General features: G+C 53.6%; 5 protein-coding genes across 5 annotated transcripts; 4 read left to right on the forward strand and 1 right to left on the reverse strand.

Moving 5' to 3' along the window:
* Positions 1 to 19: 19 nt before the first annotated feature.
* Positions 20 to 1,235, forward strand: C7974DRAFT_175142 (Manganese/iron superoxide dismutase). The gene is made up of 2 exons (XM_046136232.1): positions 20 to 442; positions 495 to 1,235. Exons 1-2 carry the CDS (start codon positions 316 to 318, stop codon positions 1,055 to 1,057), a joined length of 690 nt encoding a protein of 229 aa, XP_045998369.1. The 5' UTR covers positions 20 to 315; the 3' UTR covers positions 1,058 to 1,235.
* A 686-nt stretch (positions 1,236 to 1,921) lies between these two features.
* On the forward strand, positions 1,922 to 4,074 carry C7974DRAFT_175127 (cytochrome P450). The gene is made up of 2 exons (XM_046136227.1): positions 1,922 to 2,584; positions 2,657 to 4,074. Exons 1-2 carry the CDS (start codon positions 2,117 to 2,119, stop codon positions 3,905 to 3,907), a joined length of 1,719 nt encoding a protein of 572 aa, XP_045998370.1. The 5' UTR covers positions 1,922 to 2,116; the 3' UTR covers positions 3,908 to 4,074.
* Positions 4,074 to 7,039, reverse strand: C7974DRAFT_175130 (uncharacterized protein). Its single transcript, XM_046136228.1, has 2 exons — positions 6,518 to 7,039; positions 4,074 to 6,465 (listed from the first exon to the last, which is right to left on the reverse strand). The coding sequence occupies exons 1-2, from the start codon at positions 6,900 to 6,902 to the stop codon at positions 4,241 to 4,243; spliced, it is 2,610 nt and encodes an 869-aa protein (XP_045998371.1). The 5' UTR covers positions 6,903 to 7,039; the 3' UTR covers positions 4,074 to 4,240.
* A 199-nt stretch (positions 7,040 to 7,238) lies between these two features.
* C7974DRAFT_375663 (uncharacterized protein) lies at positions 7,239 to 7,719 on the forward strand (the record flags this gene model as incomplete). The annotated part of the gene is made up of 3 exons (XM_046140224.1): positions 7,239 to 7,374; positions 7,505 to 7,584; positions 7,633 to 7,719. The coding sequence occupies 3 exons, from the start codon at positions 7,239 to 7,241 to the stop codon at positions 7,717 to 7,719; spliced, it is 303 nt and encodes a 100-aa protein (XP_045998372.1).
* A 1,038-nt stretch (positions 7,720 to 8,757) lies between these two features.
* C7974DRAFT_175190 (uncharacterized protein) lies at positions 8,758 to 10,185 on the forward strand. The gene is made up of 2 exons (XM_046136233.1): positions 8,758 to 9,068; positions 9,118 to 10,185. Exons 1-2 carry the CDS (start codon positions 8,858 to 8,860, stop codon positions 9,900 to 9,902), a joined length of 996 nt encoding a protein of 331 aa, XP_045998373.1. The 5' UTR covers positions 8,758 to 8,857; the 3' UTR covers positions 9,903 to 10,185.
* The last annotated feature ends 6,002 nt before the right edge of the window (positions 10,186 to 16,187 follow it).

Genomic DNA, 16,187 nt, shown 5'->3' on the forward strand with positions numbered 1-16,187 from the left:
TATTGATGGCTGATGCAGGTCAACGCAGCTGCACTCTGGATCACATGTTATATTTTCTCGAAAGTCCCCTTTGCGTAAAACTGCATCATCGTGACATTTTTTTCTGGGGAAGCTTTCTTTGCGAGCTGTCATTGGCTCGCGGGTCGCTCCTGCCGAAATGCGAAGGGAGCTTGGGCCTTTCGGAGCTCGGGCGTATGAAATGACGACAGAGCTTGATTAACTGAGCAGTCGATCTAGACAACTGCGCCCTCAAACGTACATACTTAACAATCTCATCAAACTCAATTGGTGGTCAACATATCGATTGAAGTCAACATGAACTCGACTATCCTCCGCTCGACTGCCGCGCGATCCGCGCTCCGCGCTGCTACTAAGAACTCTGCTCGCGCTGGTGTTGCGACCACCTTTGTGCGCGGAAAGGCTACACTGCCTGACCTCTCTTGTATGCAATACTGCTGTTTTGGTAGAAGCAATGAGCTGACGACGGTGTGTAGATGACTATGGCGCCCTCGAGCCCTCCATCTCTGGCAAGATCATGGAGCTGCACCACAAGAACCACCACAACACCTACGTGACATCGTACAACAACTTTAGCGAGCAGATCGCCGAAGCCAAGGCGAAGAACGATATCCAGGCTCAGATCGCTCTGCAGCCCCTCATCAACTTCCACGGCGGTGGCCACGTCAACCACAGTCTCTTCTGGGAGAACCTGGCACCCACCTCGCAAGGAGGCGGTGAGCCTCCCTCTGGCGCGCTGGCTGCGGCCATCAACGATTCCTACGGTGGATTGGACCAGTTCAAGGAGAAGTTCAACACTGCTCTGGCTGGTATTCAGGGCTCCGGCTGGGCGTGGCTGGTACAGGACACACAAACTGGCAGCATCCAGATCAAGACATACGCGAACCAGGACCCCGTTGTCGGACAGTTTAGGCCCATTCTGGGTGTTGATGCGTGGGAGCACGCTTACTACCTCGACTACCAGAACCGCAAGGCCGAGTACTTCAAGGCTATCTGGAACGTCATTAACTGGAAGGCGGCTGAGAAACGCCTCAAGTAAGCGGCTGCAGTATATGTAGGCTTAGTGTAGGAAAAGAATCAGATTTTGAGCGGACAGGATGTTTCAATTCTTGCCATGTCGTACACTCACTACGGCAGCCGCTCCTACTACTCCAACGTCAACGAATTAGACCCGGCTGATTAACTCCACACCACATCAAGTACGTCGATAGCAGAACATCTTATTCGAACAAACTTACTATTATAGGGGCAGGTTTTGCAGGATCGTACTGCTCATGGTTTAATCTATGTTTCCGTCTGGGCTGGAAGCGAGCAAACGGCTCCATATCTGTTGAAACTGTAACAAATCTATACAACTTACATAGCTCCTGCGGTATAACAGAACTGCGAGTGTGCTTAAGTAACACAGAGAATAGCCACAACATCATCGAGCATTTCTTGGCTCCCAATGATCGGTCCCAGGACTGGTGCGCCGAGTGCACCCAGGCCAGGGACGTCCGACCAGTTATTTGGCACTTTTGTCGGCCCTAAACTAACCCCATCATAGCTAATCGTCCACAGAACTACTGCTAAATAGCTCGTTTTATTAAGAAAGAGCGTTAACGCGAGTGTTGAGTTTTCTTGCCTGGAGCTCCATTTTGGGAAGCGGCTGTTTGGCCGTGGGTGCAGCACACGCAGTCTTGAGCCACCACCTGCCCCATCCAACATTCAACGTCATCGCACTGCACCCCACCTCAAGTCACGCTCTTCTGCAAAGCAACAACAAGAATTTGTTGCTGGCTCAACGCGGCTTGCACTCCGTGTTGCCAAGCTGCAGAGTTTTGCTTGACCTGCATGGCTTGGGAGCATCAGCGAATCAATCTTGTCTAATCTAATCTGATGCATCTAATCGATGATCACAACCGCATTGATGCCGCGATCATGTCCGACAACATCCCGAGGCCACTTCATCGTGGACATGGCATACGCAATGGGCCAAGGGCTGAGATGGCACGATGCCCCTCTTCATAAGAATGATGGCCTGCCTGCTGTGCGCGACACGCGGCTCATGCAGAAACTCACATCTTGACAATCCGACGACGCTCTTCTGGCAGCAGAGATGGCTTTACTCGACTTGATCTCAACTCAAAAGATTGGAAGCTTGGACGAAGCTTTTCTTGTCAAAGCTCTCGCTATCGCTGCGATATCGCTTGCCGTGGCTTACTACCTGCGAATTTCGAAGCCCAAGCCTCTCGATCTCGCGCAGTACTCCCATTTCCCCCAGCCTGAGCCAGCAGACCCCGTGAGAGGCCATTGGCCATGGATCGAGAAAGCCGCTGGCGAGGGCGATCCTCGACGAGCTTTCGACGAGATGTTGTATGAACAGGCTGAGAAGCTCGGTTTCCCTCCGGTCCTCCTTGTCGACTGGCGCCCAATCGAAAAGTTCCCCATTCTGTTCATCCTGGACAATGATGTTGCCGAACAGGTCACCAAACCGAGTAAGGCCTACAGGACCAGTATGCCGAAGCATCCAGCTATTCAGCAGCTGGCTCCCCTGGTGGGCGCTAGGTCTCTGGTTACCACCGACGTAAGCTAGCTCTTCCGCGCTGTCACGTAGGTGGGGAAGCCAAAGATTAGAAATATTGACGAACGACTCTAGGGTGATGAATGGAACGCGTTGTACAAGAGAATTCGGCCTGGCTTCCAGCCTCAACATCTTCTCAGCCTCGTCGATGTCATTCTTGACAAGACAGAGACCTTCATCGATCTCATGACACAAAAGGCTGCCAGCAACGAGACATTCTGCTTGGAGACGTACACGACGAACCTCGTCTTCGACATTATCGGTATCGTAACATTCGACATGGACCTCAACGCCCAAATCGATGGAAAGCAAAGCGACGTTCTCCTGACCTACCGTGCCCTCTCCGAAGCCTTTAACAAGCGCCCATTCGGCGGCGTAGGGTGGCGCGACTACTTCTCTGCCAACGAGCGCGAAGTCCGGTACCAGGACCGCAAGCTCGACAAGATCCTCAAAGCCGAAATCAAAAAGCAACACAAAACCCTCCTCACCTCTGGCCCCGACACCAAGGCCAAAACAAAAAGCGTGGCAACTCTCAGCCTCCACGGCATCCCTGCCCTCAACTCCCAGATCCTCCAGCAAACAAGCGACACCCTGCGCGGCTTCCTCTTCGCCGGCCACGACACAACCTCCATCCTCCTCCAATGGATCTTCTACGAGCTGCACACGCACCCCTCTGCCGCCGCCGCTCTCGCCGAAGAACTCACCTCTGCATTCGGTCCCTCGCCGCACCCCTCCACCATCGCCGCCCGCCTCCGCAGCCCCGAGGCAGCCCACCTGCTAACCCACCTGCCATACACCGACGCCCTGATCAAAGAAACCCTGCGTCTGCACCCGCCGGGCACCACCGCGCGCGTCGCGCCCGCGGCCTCGCACACCACACTGACCCTCCCGGACGGCACACCGCTCACCGTCGACGGCCTGTGCGTGTCCCCCCGCGCCTACACGATCCAGCGGCACCCCCGCGTCTTCGGCGCGTCGCGCGACGCATTCGACCCCGGGCGGTGGCTGGGCGAGCGCGGGCGCGCGATCCCGGAAAGTGCGTTCCGGGCGTATGAGCGCGGGCCGAGGCGCTGCACGGGATCCGAGTTGGCGAATCTGGAGGCGAAAATTGTGGTTGTGTGTGTGGCGCGGTGGTTTGAGTTTGAGAAGGTGGGGTTGGGGGAGGTGGTGCGGGGCGAGGAGGCCGGGGTTGAGGAGGGGGGGAGGGTGAAGACGAAGGGGAAGTTGTTTAGTACGCACCGGGTTACGGCGAAGCCGGTGGATGGGATGGAGGTCAGGGTTAGGATCAAGGGGGAGGAAAAGGAGGTTGTAGCGAAGGAGGGGTAGGGTGTGGTTGTTAGTGGGAAAGGGCTGTGTGGGATATGCTGGAAAGAAGTGACAGCGTGTACTATACCAGCAAGCGCTTCGTGTGCGCGCATGTAAATAGCTACAGCCGAAGTGACAAGATATCGTTGAGATAGCGTAAAATTCGGTCCAAGAGACGCTCGATGGAAATAGACGCCTCCAATGCTCTTTCCACACCAATCAGCACAAAGCAGCTCCACGCCTCTATCCGCTATATGCAAATGCAAACAAGGTATATAACGCCCAAAACCCGGCAAACAAGTAAGTCATCACTCATCACACGACACTCCGCACTCTTATGTATGCGTGTCCATCCTACGCCTTCCTCCCTCTCCGCCTAGGCAACCCGCTCTCACCACTCAGACTCGACGCCGGGGTCGCAGCCGCCTTGGGTGCCATGATGCGAGGAGCTGGTATACCCTTCCTTGGCGTCGCGCCATTGAGCGCACTCCTATTGTTCTCCTTTTCTGCTACTACAACGGGCGCAGTGGTTGCAAGGGGCTTGGGTAGCCTCACACTTTTCGGTGCAGCAATGCGGCTCTTGCGTTCCTTGACTGGTTCAACGGCAACAGGCTTAACTTCGGGAGCCGCGGGCTTCGCCTCTACAGGAGTGGAAGGAACGGGCAGCCTCTTGGTCGCTTTTGGCTTGGGGATCCCTTTGGCGGTGGGTGTGGGCGCTGGCTGAGCAACAGCAACCTTCTCTTCCTGAATGTCATCTGGCAGCAGAGACCCAGTAGCCAATAGCCCCTTTCCTGGTGTACCGTTGACTGTGCCCAGACCGCGTACACGGCGAACCTTCGGGGTCGAGGTTTTGTCTGTGCTTGTCTTTGCTTTGGGTTTCTTCGTTGTTGCGACCGGCAAGCTCAGTTCATCTGGAGTGGCCAGACTTTCTGCTTCTGCTTGTTGCGCAGCGATGGTGTCACCATGCTCTTGGTAGTACGCCAGCGTCTCGTCCCATCTGATACCCCTCCTCCCTGGTGCTGAAGGCTTCTCAACATCTGCATCGACATCGGTCGACGGAGACAGGATCGCCTCAGCCTGTATTTTAAGCAAGCGTAGACTGACCATGAAAGCCCCTTGCTTGTTCTTCCGCGTGTTGTTCCTGGTAATGAGGGCTAGCTCTTGGGCATCCGTCTTCTTAAGGACGACTGGGTCGCTGCCATCCGCACGACGAATGGCAATCTTGTTGGTTTGGGGCAGTGCAACTGAAGCTGGAGCCGGAAGACGAGACTTCTTTGCCCGGGAAGAGCGTCTTGAGACCCGCCCAGATTTAACCTCTGTATCATCCTCTTCTTCAGGCTGTTCTGCAACGGGAGGAGCTGACTCCTCGATAGCAGATATTGGCACCGGGGTTTCCAACAGATCGAGGGTGGCTTCGGCGTCGGCCTTGGTTGGAGAGTTGGGGTCTTTCTCTTCTAGTGCTCTGCGTGGTGACGCTAGAGCGTGGCGGACAATGTCTGAATCGCGTCGGTTCTCAAGAGACGATCGACGAGTGATGAATGCGGATCTCTCTGCCTTGCTAGCAGCTGCGCGACTGAGGAAACTCTTGAGGATGGCGGTATCATCGTCGATCGCGAGTGTCATTGTTGCATCGTCAGGACCCGATTCGATACGCAACGGTGGTGGGGGCGAATGCAACTTCTTCGGCGTGTGCCCTCTGGTCGATGCTTTCGCTGGCGTGAGTGCAAGTGTAAGACCGTCTGCGATGTCCCCGCTGGCGGTCGCAACAGGCTTTGGTGTGGGGGGCTGGGATGCAAGCTCGCCTTCCCGCTCGTATTCTTCCTGTATGTTCAGCTGCAACGAGGCCTCGGTAATCTCATCGTCGTCCCTGGCAGTCCCAGCCTGGTTGTTCTCAAGCGCGAGAGAGGGTACAAAAGTAGCCAAATGTACTTCAGACATCTCGGTATCGTCATCTTCGCCTTCACTTTTCACAAAGTCCTCGTTTTGTGGGTCGGCAGCCTGGTTGTCTAGAGTGGTCTCCATAGGTAACGCCGGATATGCAACCTCCTCTTCATCTTCGGGCTGCGTTTCAGCTTGTTCGGCGTTCCAGGACTCGACTGCTTCTGGAATTGCACTGTATGTCTCTGCAGCGTCCGAGGTGTTCGAGCCGCTGGCCATGTCTACTTCAGCGGCGATGCTTTCGGTAGTCGACCCCGTGACTGTGACGTCCTCGCCGACAGGAAGTTCAGACGGTTCTTCCAACTGTGCCTTCTGCTCTTCGCTGTTCGGTAATGCGGGGTAGTCGACCTTGGCTGGCGACGTAATCATTGGCCTGGAAGTGCTTTTCACAGGTGATCTAAAAATAAGTGCGAATGTCGAGTCTTCTGGAGCAGTGTCGCCCACGTTCTGTTCGTCTTCCTGCTCTCCTTGGCCCTCGTAGTCTGAGGCTCCAGCGAAGGTGAACGATGCCGGGTTCGCCTGTACATGCGACGCCTCTGCTAAGCTGTCGTGGCTCATGTCTGCGTCTGTTGCGTCTTGCGTGTCGTCGCTGTCGCTCTGGTCCTGGTTGATAGTGTCACTGTTACGCAAAGATCTCTTGCCTGGTACAGTGTCAGTGCTGTACACCTTTTATATCGGGAGGATGCTGCGTACGGGGCAGGACGTTCTTTCTCGTTTCCCAGCGCGTGCCCTGGAAGGCGCGTTTATTGCCCTGCATCTTCTCCATGGCCTTGGGGCTCATCTTCTGTCGCCGCTTCACAGCACGTGAAAGCGCATCGCGCTCCTCCTCTTCCGTCTCATCCTGCTGCGCGCCGGCAATGCTGGACCGCAGGTCGATGCGCCGCCAGATGCTCTTCGCCTTTCCTTCGCTGCCCTGCTTCACTTCGCGCTTGCGCTCCCAGCCGCGGGGTATGCGGGCGACCGGCAGGGCGCTGGGGTCGAGGTGTGCGGCGTCGGCCTCGTGCCATGTCTGGTTGAATGGTGTGGGCGGCAGACGCTTGCGCGGCGATAGGGAGCGTTTGCGCGGGGAGGCGGCCATGGCGACGGGAAAAGTGAAGCTGCTGGTTAGTATGAGCGCTGCCCGACCGGAAGCTCAAATTCAACCCGCACGCTTTGCCGAACCGACGTAATGATGTTTAACGCGACAAGAGTGTGTTTGTTTACCACTCACACCGGCGACGCTAGTAGGGGTCATCGGTCGCGCCTGCCGTTGCCCGATTCGGCGCTTGCCGCTCCAACTTTTTGGCCGAGCTTCGAATAGATCCACGACCGCGCCGGCCATATCAACGTCCACGCACCCGTCGCTCAGTCAATCAGCCGTCGCCTATCGTCTCGGCCATCCCAGCCATTCCGATCGCATCGAACGAACGCCAAAATGGTGCCAAAGCCACAGGGTCAGGCCGTGCAGTCGGTCACGCATCGCCCTCTGCCCCCGCTCCACAAGCTCCGCATCCGCCGCCCGAACAAGCCAGAGTCCAACCCGTGCCTGGGCGTCATGTCAGCAGTATTGGGTATGTGCGGTCCTGCAATGGAGATGCGCCGAGGCGTGGCCACGAGACAGCACGAGATGGCAGCAATACGGCGAACACGGCGCATGGAGAAGACGAAATAGGAAGAACGATGGCTAACTGTCAATCACAGGTTGCTGGGCATCGTCAGGATACAGCGTGCAAGGCTGCGCGCAGTTTGAGCAGAAGCTGCGGCAATGCATGGATCAGCCGGTATGTGTGGCTGGAGAGAGAACATGAGCATGCTCTAACACCACACAGCGCGACGTGAACCCGAAGAAGAACAACATCAACTACCACCTGTCGAGAATGTACCCCAAGATCATCGGCCCTCACAAGCGGAACTAGAAGGGAGCCGAGCCGCGGCGCATCGCACTTTGTACACTACTTGTATACCCGGGACCGTGAGACGACAATGCGCCCGCGCGCACGCAGGAGGTGTCTTATCAGCGATCACAACATTGGGACGGCGTTCAGGTGAGGTTGGTACTGTTGTATATATGCAATACAAGAGCAGGAATAGATTTACATGGATCACCTATGCGTCGCAGATCTGTGCAGCCACAAATCCTGCTTTCGTGTCGGAGTAATGCAGCGATCTAGCGATCCAGCCTTGCGCATCGCCTCCGACAACACGTCGTGTGCGACCGGCTAATGCGTGGTGGCAGGCCAACGCTCCTTCCCGAGTGCGATACGCTACAGGGCGCGCCTTCCATCACAGACATCCCTGTGTTGTTCATTGTCCTCGGGTGCCTTCTGTAGGTCGCTCTAGCCTTCCACTAACAGCGCCGCAATACTCAGCTGTCAAAGCGATGACCGGTACCGGCACCACTGCCTTTGTTTCACACGTGGGAGCCGTGTTTCGCGCTCCCTCGCCTCCAAACTGCCGGACTTCAGATAGTCTCATTATACTGACACCACAATACTCAAACGGCTTACTGCGTCGTCATCATCCCTCGTTGACCGATAGATGCGGTCTATTAATGCGCGCAGTCATACCCTGGCGCACTTCTGTCGACTGGGCGCAGGGATGCATGCACGCTCAGACACCCCACCTTACCAAATGTACTCAGCCCCCGGCTGCTTACTTACTTCGCTCTGTGAACATCCCCCAATAACGAGTGGGCGTTGCCGCGACTGCGCATTACGGCTGACGTCGATTGTTACTATTGGCAGACCGCCTCAAGGGTGCCATCGACGCCTTGCCTCGAGCATGTTGGCGCATCCGCATGATCCACGATTCACCACAGTGACAGCGGATCGCCAGGGCATGTCTCCCAGATAGCAAGGGAGCTTTAAGCTTACCCTGCCTCTTCTCCACAGAGCTCGCGATGCTACTCAGCCCAGCCTATCTTAAGAGCTGCGCGCCTAACAGTGCTCATACCTGCTACTCCCCGCTGCTGTGCCCACCGTGTAACCAAACAACCTCCATACCAGTATCTGTTGAAGCTCGAGCTTCAGCGGCCCGCATGGAAACTCGACAGTCATGAAGCTCTCAAGTGCAAAGCATGCCATCCTGGCACCAGCCCTAGTATCCGCGGCAGCGCTCGCAATGCCAGAACCCACACAACATCTCGCAATAGCAGTCGACAACTGGAGTCCTGCGCCGACAGCAGCACCGCAGTTCACCATACTCGGTCGTGCGGCTCTGCAAGCAAACGAGGGCAACACGTGCGGCTTTGTCTCCGGGTTATCGGGTACGTACCTCCAGCCTTACCATTCATCGGCAACATCTAATTTTTTCAGCATCTCCAGTGAGCTGTCCAAACTCTAACGCAGTATGCGCAACAAATACATTCTACGGAGTTCATGGATGTTGCGACGCCGCCAACCTCTCCTCCTGCACCATCGCCACAGCCTGCATCCCCTCGACCGCCATTCGCTCTTCCTGCACAGACTCCTCCTGTACCTCCGACTCCGCCATCGCAAAATGTACCGCCGGCACCGCAACAGAATGCTACCAATGGCTCTTCGCCTACGACACCACCACCATGACCCAGCACGGCTGCGCTCCCTCCGCATTCACCTCAACCGCCCAGCGCACCTACGGCCCTCTCTCCTCCTCCATCCCAGTCAAAACAGTCACCGTCACCGCCTCTGCTTCCCCCGTAACAACAGCGCCCTCCGAACCCCCTTCGAGCCCCAAAAAACAGTCCCTTGGCCCCATTGTCGGCGGCACAGTAGGTGGCTGCACCGTCATCTCGCTCGTCGCCCTCGCCGCATTCATAATTCACCGGCGCCGCCGCCGTGCGCGCGCTTCTGCCCCGCCGCCAAGTATGTTCTCGCATAATAGCCCTTCCTTTGATCCCAGAGGCTTCCCTGCCGAGTCGTGGAACGCGAATGATGTTAAAACGGGGCCTAGCGCGCCTTGTCTAGGTGTTGCGGAGGTGCATGGACACGATCGCGCGGTGGAAGTCGAGGCGAGGGAGAAGGTCAAAGGGCGCTGGTATGTGCCGGGGCGGGGGGCGGTGGAGGTTGAGGGGCAGGGGAGGGAGAAGGGAGGGTGGGGGGTTGTGGAAGCGCCATCATGAGACGTTGCTCTGCCACAAGATGTTTTGGTCCTGGCTTTGGCCTTTTCTGCTCCTGCGTTGTCGTTTCTCGCGTCGTTCCTGTTTCCTAGACACCGGTTTCTCGGTTCCTCGGTTCTGCATACTCTATACCCTCGCTTGCGCGTGCATTGGGCGGCGTTTGGAAAAGCACACAGAAGCGGCATGCTTCGTTTTTTCATCGGTTCAGGAAATCGCTGATTGGCGATCGGTTCGTTTGGCTCGATCACGGGACCACAGATACCATGCGAGTATAAATATCAGATATTTAATGTCTGCACTTGTTCTCCTCCACAACCGCAACTCTCTCATCTTCTGTATCTGTGTTGTCTGAAACTTGCATGAAATCCTACCATGTTTGGAGCGCGCTGCTGCTTTCAACAGAAATAGCGGAGACGTAATGTCTGGAGTGCTCTGCTGCTCTCAAACCATCTGACGGTCGACTCATGTCTGGAGGTTCTGCTGCTCTCAAATCCTATAACAGAGGGTGAATGTCTCGAAACTCCGCTACTTATAATGCCACATCACTTCCAACATCTTTGCTCCTCAAATTACTTCAAAATCTCTTCGCTCCTCAAATCATGCCCTACAATACGACTGTCAAAGCTCATGGTCTGGCGCTGCTGCGACCTGCGCCACTAAAGTTCAAACAGTTTCTTGCGATGCCCTCTACTTCAAATCGCATTCTTCACAGATTATGGCGCGGTTACGCACGTCTTCACATCTACCTTGAGCCTTCTTCTCCGCCTTGTTCTTGATTCTGAATTACCCGAGAACAGCTTCATGGCCTGGTGCCGCTGCAGACTTCATCACTAAGACCGGAACAGCAACTGGGAATGTTCTCCACGACGAGCCGCACTCCTCACATCCTCGTGCAGTTGCTTTCGCTCACGCTCGCCCGAAACTTCTCCTCGCCGACTAATTCCACTGTAAACAGAGACATGCTGATGCCATGTCCCCTCGGCATCCGCGCCGACCTTTCTATATCGCTGGGCGGTGCCCAAGCCTCTGAAACTCCTTCTGCCCACCCTGTTCTCAGTTCGAAATCACAATGTTCCTGAACCATGTCCGCTCGGTCTCTGTGCCGGAATGTATGCTTTGTTCGTGCCAGGCGCTGACCTGCCCTCTGCGGTACGATAAAGGGCCATTTTGGGGCTGCATGTTGTCTCTGCGGCTGGGGGACAAAAGCTCTGTTCAGGAGTCAAGATGTCTTCCGTTGTTTTGCTCGAATGCTGGACATGCGTGTGGATGTTGGGTGGGCGTCTTGCTGGACGCGCTTCAGTATGCCATATTCTCTCAAAAGCCAATATCAGTCAGCCGTATGGCGTGGCGCCGCGCCGTGAAAGTTGGGAAGGTAACCTGTCATGGGCGGTGTCGGAGAAAGCCTCTGTCGTGCATGAGTATGTCTGGAAGCGGTACTTCTGTCATGGTGCTGCCGCTTGGAAGAAAGATGGCTCCTATGGCTCTCTACGTCAGACCTGTGGTGCGACCTTGTTCTCTTCTGGTCATTTCCTCCTCTCTCACTGTTGTGCGAAAATCAATTAACGTACCCCACGGGCGAGCGGATCAACGGGCGAGCGAATCACTTTTGCCAAGCCCCCACCAAAGTATCCTCTACATACCAATGCCTCAACAACAACCTAATCTTAACGCGTTAAAGGAAGCTCAAATACAGCTTGCGCTTCAAGCTCTTAAACAAGACGCGAAACTCTCACAGCGACGCGCTGCAGCTATCTACAACGTTCCTCAAGCTACACTAAGCCATCGACTTACTGGACGACCTTCACGAGGCGATACTATGCCCAACTCACGAGGGCTGGATGATCTAGAGGAGCAGGTGATTGTTAATCACATACTTGAGCTGGACGAGCGAGGATTTGGCCCTCGGCTGGCAGATGTGGCTGCAATGGCCAATTCTCTGCGCGCAGAGCGCAATCTGGGCCCTATTGGCACAAACTGGCCCAGTACGTTTGTAAAGCGTCAACCAGAGCTCAAAGTGAAGTTTAATCGCAGGTATGACTACAAGCGAGCCCTCTGCGAGGATTCTGGGGTTGTGCAGGGCTGGTTTTCCCTGGTGCGAAACACAAAAGCCAAGTATGGTATCCTAGATGACGACACGTACAACTTTGACGAGACAGGCTTCATGATGGGCCAGATCTCCCAGGGAGCAGTTGTTACAGCTTCAGAGAGACGAGGAAGGCCAAAGGCAGTCCAGCCAGGCAACCGGGAGTGGACAACGGTCATACAGGGTATCAATGCCAAAGGATGGGCCATTCCACCCTTTGTTATCTTCAAGGCGCGCCACCACCTCTCCGGCTGGTACAAGGAGGAAGACCTGCCCCAGGATTGGGTTATTGCAGTCTCCGGTAACGGCTGGACTACTAATGAGCTTGGTTTTGAGTGGTTGAAGCACTTTGACGCGCATACAAAGGAGCGTACTGCTGGTACCCACCGACTGCTGGTTATTGACGGCCACGAGAGCCACGAATCGCTCCAATTCCAGAAATACTGCAAGGATAACAAGATTGTTACTCTATGTATGCCTCCGCACTCATCGCACCTTCTGCAGCCACTTGATGTGGGCTGTTTTGCCCCTTTGAAGACAGCGTACGGGCGCCAAGCCGAATTGCTTATGCGCAACCGAATCAGCCACATCACAAAGACTGAGTTCCTGCCATGCTTTAAAGCAGCCTATAATGCGGTGTTTACCTCTAGCAATATCCAAGGAGGGTTTCGAGGTGCTGGATTGGTCCCCTTTGACCCAGAACGGGTCATATCAGCCCTTAATGTGAAGCTTCGGACTCCATCACCACCACTCCCCACCAACAACGTACCCTGGCAGTCGCAAACCCCCAGCAACACCCTGGAATTTGGGTCGCAATCAACTCTAATTCGAGAGAAGTATAAGAGGCAGCAGGGCAGCTCACCAAATTCTGTTCTAAGCGCGCTTGAGCACTACGCAAAGGGGGGAGCAATCTTATCCCACAAGCTGGTTTTAGCTCAACAGGAAATCAAGGAGCTTCGAGCGGCTAACGAGGCCGCCATGCGACGAAAATCACATAAAAGAAAGCGAGTTCAGAAGGAAGGGACCCTAATAGTTGAAGATGGGCAGCGGCTGGCAGCTCTAAAGGAGTTTGGGGCGCGTGGTGATGGGAAGAGGGCGAAGAAGCAGGTGCGCACTCAAGAGGGCGAGCCAACCCAACGGCGCTGTGGAAGGTGCAATCAGACAGGACACAACGCGCGAACGTGCAAGATTGATGTAGAAGAGGTCTCTGAATGATATTCCAGCCTGTACTGTACCGTGCAGGACCAAAGTGTGGTGTTTTGGGCCATGATGGGTCAAGTTTTGGTGGGGGCTTGGCAAAAGTGATTCGCTCGCCCGTTGATCCGCTCGCCCGTGGGGTACGTTAGGCTGTAAAGACCGACCATGCTTTGCGGGACCGCTAAAATGGCTCAAAACATCCTCATATGCCTGCTTAAGATCGGGTGTTCCTTCTCTCTCGCGAGTCGCCCGTCGCATGCGTCTTCAAAAAACGCATTCGATGTGATGAATGGCTTTCCTGCTGGTTTTAAACTTCTCCAAGCCAATCCACTGTTCTGATCCCTCAAATATCAGGCTTTAGCCTTTCTTCAAATAGTCCATCTTTTCGGAGAATGGCTTTCCTGTCGTGTTTTTGTCATGTGATCCTGCGAAAAAAGTGATGACTATTATGACATGTTTCTCTGCTCATGTGAACAAGACACGAGATCACTCATACATGTTTTGGTGTGAACAGAACATGGCCCGAAAACCTTGTGTTCTGAGAATAGACCATTACGTCATCCCTTTATTAGCCACCCTCTTCTCCCCTTTTTGACTGGTAGATCCGACGTAGGAATGGCTACGGAAGTTTCTGCTCCTGACTTACTTTGAAATTTGACCATGACGAGCCCATGAGACCCGCAGAGGATACGTACGGGCTATCGCAGCGGACAAAGCGCGTACTCCTTAAACTCAATCTCTTCTTTTTTCTGCTTCTTCTCACCATCAAGTCATCTCAACAACCAAAACTCGATTTATCGCGATGCATGGGCTATCTGAAAAATAAAGGTGCATGGTTTCGACAGATGTGTCTACTGTCTAGGATTCTGTCTCTCACTGTTGAGATATCTTGAGAGCTCTAACACTTCTTCATGCAATGGATGGACTATTCAAAAACAAAACAATTTGCGGAGACATTCTATGTGTTTGCTGTCCCGACTCCTGCCTCTCACCTCTCACCAAGGCAACGAAGATGGACCTCAACGGTTGTGGTGGGTTATCCAAATGAGATGATGGAAAAGATGATGTCTGCTGCTTGGATTCCTGGCCACCATCGAAAAATCTCAAAAGGAGAATTTCCACACGGGATGGTGAGTCCGAAATAAAAAATTCTCTAAATGGGCCAACATGTCTGCCGTTTGGACTTTTGCCTGCCAATTTCGAGGAATTCTAAAATCTAAATAAGCATTCTTGATGGGTTGTCTGAAAATGAGGCAAAGAGACGTTGATGTCTGCTATTTGAAGTCCGGCCTTGATAGATTAAGATTCTCGAGAACGAAACGAGCATTTTGATAGGCTACTAGAAACATGAGCAAACAGACGTATGTCTGTTGTCTGGACTTTGTTTTTCTTCTGAGAACAACACGCTTATGTATTGTTGGCTACTCAAACCCTTGGGAGAAGAACGTGCTGCGTGATCATCCCCGAGATACCCGATGTCAGCGGGCGTGTACTACTGACACCAACATCGTCTGGACTATGTCACTCTTTTGTTACACCGCACCACATCTTTCCTTTGAAGGTCAATGTCTATAACATAAACATTATGTCTACTACTGTGTGTCTGTGTGTCTGTATGTGTCCTTTCGACTTGTCATCTCTCAAAACCTCCTCTGCATACCGTCGGAAATGAAAGGGCAGATCACAAGGAGTGGTATGTTCCGTCTAGTCGTCATGGTCACTGATTAATTATTCCACACGGCTGCTACAAATACTCTCGCAAGGTACTAGTCCTGCTCTCTACTTCTTATTGGAGTGTTATGTATTGCATGGAAATATTCAGACACCTCCCTATGCCCCATGGGGCGTTCTTGACAGAACATGCAGGCTTTACAGAAGTCAATTGTAGCCTGACTACTACATCTTGTAGTCACACGTTTCTGAGCCATTGCAAAGAAGCCGAACGACTCAAAATTAAGCGTATTATGGGACATGTTCTGCCCTTCCTCGCTCGAAAGCTTCTCTGTATGGATGGCACATGCCGGCAATTCTTGTGTCTTGGAAATACCCTGTTGTTCATCTATACTTCTCTATCTAACGCTGGTACTCATCGAATTACGTTATGGAGGAACACATGCTTGGAATTTCTGATTTGTCTGTAGTGACCCAGAACAAGACATTACTCACGCTTGGTTATGCCTTCGGTAAGCTTGTTCCTCCACGACTCACGTAGGATTCACCACTTTCGAATCCGTCTTCGATTGTGTCCATGTTTTTCGCGTGTGAAAGATTTCAGTTACACACCTGCCAAACCATGTTGCTTTCTCAGCGCACTTTTAGAAAAAGACACCAACTGCCGAAGATGCAATACCTACCTCAACACTGCATGGACTGGCTTTCGCAACTTCCCTGCCTGAATCTAGAAACAAGGTACAGGGGGAGGCACGTGCGAGTACTAGTTCACGGGTATCTCTTGAGAGTTTGGCTAATCTAGAACAACGTTCCCGGTAAACATGTCCAGAGATTCTGACTTGCTGTATGTATGCCGCGCCGGCATCATGTATCTACCCGGCGTGATACGCCCTTGTCCATGTCGATGCAGGTCTGCCTAAGTCTAGATACCGGACCCCAGATCGCACACTTCACGATTCTAGAATTCAGGTTCCATCGTCCGAGGGCTATATTTGATGTCATTTATATGCGGATACCCATTTTTTGACAGCGTGTAGCACGCGCAAGACCCAGTAATTGAAAAATCTTCTGCTTTTCCGTGTCAAGCATCTGCTGCACTCTTAATTCTTGCAAGCGCTCCAAGCGCAAAACATGTATGGGTCATGACTCGAGCTTTAGACTCGACCAATGAAGCATGGAGACAACGTGTATATCTTTTTTATAAACGACCCTAGGCCTCAATTGGTGCTTAACGAGATGCACACACAAAATTTGAGCCTGATTTTAACGATTGTGCGAGAAAACGAATTGTCGTCACCGCCATTTTGGGAAATTGGTCAAGGCGAAAGTTCAAACCA

This window comes from Boeremia exigua (assembly GCF_020726555.1).
Source record: "Boeremia exigua strain MPI-SDFR-AT-0100 chromosome Unknown C7974scaffold_5, whole genome shotgun sequence".
Lineage (NCBI taxonomy): Eukaryota > Fungi > Ascomycota > Dothideomycetes > Pleosporales > Didymellaceae > Boeremia > Boeremia exigua.